Source organism: Lolium perenne, chromosome 4, assembly GCF_019359855.2.
Source record: "Lolium perenne isolate Kyuss_39 chromosome 4, Kyuss_2.0, whole genome shotgun sequence".
Lineage (NCBI taxonomy): Eukaryota > Viridiplantae > Streptophyta > Magnoliopsida > Poales > Poaceae > Lolium > Lolium perenne.
In genome coordinates, this window is record NC_067247.2 from 180,758,956 (window position 1) to 180,763,790 (window position 4,835).

Genomic DNA, 4,835 nt, shown 5'->3' on the forward strand with positions numbered 1-4,835 from the left:
GAGAAGAATGAGATGCCCATTGTCGGCGCATCAGCCGCCAGCGCATCGGCCGCTGCCCCCGTCCAGGCCCCTGTCGCTGCTTCCAATGTAGCAGTCGGCGCATCAGCCGCCGGCGCATCAGCCGCCGGCGCATCGGCCGCCGCCACCGTCCAGGCCCCCGTCGCTTGGGACCCGTACGAACCAGTGCCGTACGTCGCGGCGGAGAACCCCTAAGACACCAGCATCATCGACGACAAGCCGGAGGTAACCCTTTGCTCCCTTGTTCTTATCCCATTTCAATCCTTTTGTGTTAGATCTAGCGTTATTAGGGTTCGTCTGTTCCTAGTTCAATCCATTTGTGTTAGATCTAGCGTTATTAGGGTGCGTCTGTTCCTAGTTCAATCCTTTTGTGTTAGATCTTGCGTTATTAGTGCTTGTGATTTGCTTTTGTTTAAGATTTGTGCCGATGATGATGAATATTTGGGCACAAATTGATTCAGGGTTTGGTCAGTAAACAATTGGTGTGTTCAAAATTGTTGTGCATGATCTTTGGTTTACTGACTCAAATCCTGGATATAAGTGTGTCCAATGTAACTGAGGTTACCTCTTTTTTTCGAGCCCATATTATCATGCATGATCTTCACTACAAGAAATCTGCCATAATATGACGTTTTTTTTATGACTGGAAATCAAAATGTCATAGATTTATGACGTTCCTAGCTTTGACCGTCCTTGGCCACTCGGGGGGCAAAACCCTAGAAAATCGTGACGTTATTGGACAAAAACGTCATTGGAAATTTAGGTCAAAACGTCATTAGCAAAATTAAGTGGCCTACGACGTTTTTCCACGACGATAACGACCAATTAAGATCGTCATATTTGTTTTTTATGATATTTGTCGAATGACTAGATGCCACCTCAGCTGTCTTGCATACGTGTCATGTCCACATGTCTACCACATCGCTATTTGTAGTAGGACTGAACTCATATTTTTAGTAGGCGTTTTTCTATCCATTTTAATAGAGAAAATAAAATTTTAGCAGATAATATATGACTACCTGAAATTAGTTTATAGCTACTACCAAAACCACCTAGCAAGAGACTGTACAGTGGGGCCAACCTGACATAGGTCCCAGCTGCAGCCATAGGTACGAATTACGAAGGAGTGTAAGGAAAAAGTGAGACGCGGAGGGAAAAATTCGGAAACCAGCGCGCGATAGGAAAAAATTAAGAAACTAGCGCGCCACAGGGAAAAATTGCCGCGCATCCGTCGCTCCTCCCTATTATTCGGCCTCACCCGAACCGGTCACCACCTCCAAACCCTAAATCCAAATCCCTCCCTCCTTCCCCTCGATCTGGCGCCGCCACCACCTCCCTCCCTCCTTCCCCTCGAAACACCCCAACCACCGGAGCCAGATTGGCTCCCTCCCCGATCGCCATCCCTCGATCTGCGCTATTCCTCCTCCTCCTCCTCACGCGCTCGCTTTTGCTTGGCAGGAAGGGATCCGCAGGGGGGTCGACCTGCTGCGGCGCTGCGACGGCATGGTCAGCAACCTCGGCCTCTTCTCCAACGAGACCAAGGACGACGTCTCCACCGCCAACCTCAAGTACCTGCTCGTATGGCCCCCGTCTCCCTCCCCTTTTCTCACCATCAACCTCGGCCTCTTCTCCCTCCCCTTTTCTCACCGCCGCATCTCAGTTCCAGAAGGCGGCAGAGGAAGAGTAAACCAAACAAGAACACCACTACTGCATTCGCGGCGAGCGAGGAAGAGGCCAAGAGGGAGAGAGGAAGGACGAGCATGGCGTGCCTGCACGACCACGAGTGCGAGTCTCACAACTGCGCCGCAGATTGGTCGCTCTACAACCACGTTGACATCCCCAAGGTTTTTCCTCCCAATCCCCCCTCCATCTCCCTCTCCTGTCTCAGTAATCAGATTGGGCTAGCATCTCTTCAGCGATCGATTAGGGCTTGTCCTTCTTGTTGCATTTCCTGTACTTACGGTTATTTTCCCCCTTGTTCCATGGCATACAGGTGGTGGCTCTGAACGAATCTGTGGCTGGGAGCGTCAAATCGGTCTTCAAGCCGTCGGAGCAGCGCCTCGAGACTTCTGCGGTATGTCCGTATCCCTATCATATGTATGTACCAACAGCGTCGATGTCGCGTTGATTTAGGCACGCCTGGTGGTTCCCCTTAGAGACATCAGCAGCGGGACTTCAGATTACAATCTAGTACTGTAGTAGTAGTTCAGTAACCTCTAGTCACCATGCCCCTGTTCTTGCTGCTTGTTTCCAGCCAAATATGCCATGGGTCAGGCGTAATATGGCATGGACAAAGATGCTTCATTTGGAGTATATCTATTTGACTGAATTAGTGTTCCCATCATCTCTGTCATGTGGAAGTCATGCCAATCTGCATTAGTACATGCACGTTTCAAATATGCAGCTCAATTCATATTTTAGGGTGACCTATTCTTAAGATTTTCTTACCACTCTATTGTCAAATAACATGTCATGCTTTCAACTTTTAAGTGATATTCCTATAGTAAATTATAGATTGCCTTCTGGTGAAGCTAGCTAGCAACCTATTTCATATTTAACAACAGGTCTTCCAATATGTGAGATGTAGACCAAATTTATGTCATGTGGTGTGTTGATTGTCTCATTTCAATTTTGAACAATTTTCTGCAATTTAGAATTATTATATTTAGCTCTACTACACCAAATTAGCTGCCCTATGACCAGAGCTTTTTATTTCTGAAGCATCGAGTCTACTATGAACAGTGCCCCTAATTTATCTCTGTTTTGGACTGACTTATCAGTTGTATTTTAATCATACTATCATCAAAATATTAACAACTACATATGCAAACTTACCTCTCTGATTACTTAGCTTTGCGGTTGTATATCAGTTTAATTAAAATAGACGTACAAGCTCATGATCTTTATTTGCTGTAATTCCCACTTGCAAAACTCATGTGTTATCACCACATAGCGCTATCTTTTTTATTGCATCAGGCCTTGGAAATAATACTACCCAATTGCATCAGACATGCTGATGATGTATAAATATATTCCACCTTGAGCTACCTCCGTTTTGTGCATATATTCTATCAGTTGGAATCAATGTACTAAAAGTTTACTTCGTCTTATGTTGCTCTATACATGGGGAATCGATGTACTGAATACAGTATCTTTTTATTACTTCTGGTCATTGCGATCAGTTCACTTACTAATGAACTATGATTTTTGTGTGCCCAATTTCTTATTCCCCTCTCCAATTTTGGTTTACTTATATAAGAGCATAAAGGCCTCAATACATTGAGGAAATATGTAACTAAACTAGACAGCTATTCTGCACGTTTATGTTTAATGGATGAGCCTATGACAGATGCTTGTTCTTGGACAGGTTGTGTTAGCCAGGTGCTGGGATGCAATGTTGGACGGTGATGTGCTCACAGGGAATAGGTTGCTGTGCGGTTGGTGGAGCGGATAGTTCCTGATGATGCAGCATTAAGAAGGTGACCTGGAGGTTAGGTTATGACAGCCGAGTCCGGCCGTCTAGAATGGCATGCTTTGGTTCTTATGATTTGACTCGATGGATGTTGTGTGCTATAATAGTCTTGCCGGTTTGTTTTCATTATCCTTTGGATTCAGCTGCAGCCTCGTCATTCCTGTATGTGTTATTTGGAAAAATACTGGAATAGACTTCATGTATTCATCTTTTGGCGTCTAAATATTATCAGATTGTGTGAAATAAATGCTGACAAGTGGGACCTATGGGAAAATGGAAACTGACATGTGGGGTCTCTATATGTAATTGGCCAAAAAAATAAGCTAAAAAGGCCGAGGTAATTGGGCCAGTTACGGGCCAAGGCCCAACAAAGCTGAAAAAATAATCAGAACTAATGGGCTCAGCCCACATAAGGAGCTGAATGGACTGGGCTGAATTCAGATAACGACGTTTCTAATTCGTCACAATTTTGCCACGTCGGATTGCCACGCTGGACTCGGGGGCAGGTGCCCATGACGTTTTGGGAACGTCATGCCGTCAGTGACATTTTAAAACGTCACAAAGCTCTACGACGTTTTCAAGTGGAACGTCTTAAGCAGTCACTGCTGACTCCCAGCTTTCGACGTTTTGAAAAATGTCACCGTAACGTCACAAGTAGCCATTAGAGACGTTTCAGTGACACCTTTATTTTGTCAACTTATGGCAGATTTCTTGTAGTGCTTTGTTCACTCTCTGTTCCATCATCGTTGCAATTGACTCCATGTTTTTTGCACGATCTTTGGTGCTACGTGACAGGTGCAGAGGAGCGACGTCGACAGCGACGACGAGTCCTTCCACACCAAGACTCGTCACGTCCTCAGGAGGCTGCAGTCCGGCCATTACGATGGCCCCTTTGCTCAAGGCATTTACAAGTGCCCCTTCTGCAACAGGAAGCTCTGTGCCACCGACTTCAACTGCCTGGTGAACCATGCTGAATCCATTGGCAGATGCGGCGCTAGAGTTGGAACGACGGTGAACGTGCATGCGTTCATGGCCAAACACAAAGCACTTGGGATTCACCTGCGCAACCTCCAAAGTAGTCACAGCGCAACCTCGGAGGCGTTGAACATGCCTATCGCACTTTCGTATGTGATCGCTTCTATCTCAGAGCAGCTTAAATTCATGTAAAATGTAGCTTATGTTGTAGGGTTCTATCGGTACTACTGTTGGATCTGTCGTGAATATATCTATACTATGTTGGCTGCTCTATGCAAGCTTATCCTATATTTTCTCTGGATTTGTGCCCTAGATTTCCTACCTGATTGGGTAAAAACGAAGGCATAAAGAAATGAATGGCGTTAAAAAA

At 45.5% G+C, this 4,835-nt stretch overlaps 1 protein-coding gene across 2 annotated transcripts; it reads left to right on the forward strand.

Annotated features, from left to right (window-relative positions):
• Positions 1–1,267: 1,267 nt before the first annotated feature.
• Positions 1,268–3,737, forward strand: LOC139830567 (uncharacterized). 2 transcript variants are annotated; one of them, XM_071818942.1, is made up of 4 exons: positions 1,268–1,596; positions 1,685–1,862; positions 2,012–2,092; positions 3,386–3,737. In XM_071818942.1, exons 2-4 carry the CDS (start codon positions 1,779–1,781, stop codon positions 3,470–3,472), a joined length of 252 nt encoding a protein of 83 aa, XP_071675043.1. In that variant the 5' UTR covers positions 1,268–1,596; positions 1,685–1,778; the 3' UTR covers positions 3,473–3,737. The 2 variants fall into 2 exon arrangements, with proteins under 2 accessions (XP_071675043.1, XP_071675042.1); XM_071818941.1 differs by having other exon boundaries at positions 1,270–1,596; positions 1,679–1,862.
• The last annotated feature ends 1,098 nt before the right edge of the window (positions 3,738–4,835 follow it).

Coding starts and splice junctions, on each gene's coding strand:
- LOC139830567 (XM_071818942.1), top strand. CDS start 1,779: ATGGCGTGCCTGCACGACCACGAGTGCGAGTCTCACAACTGCGCCGCA. Junction 1,863..2,011: donor ACCACGTTGACATCCCCAAG/GTTTTTCCTCCC, acceptor CATGGCATACAG/GTGGTGGCTCTGAACGAATC. Junction 2,093..3,385: donor AGCGCCTCGAGACTTCTGCG/GTATGTCCGTAT, acceptor GTTCTTGGACAG/GTTGTGTTAGCCAGGTGCTG.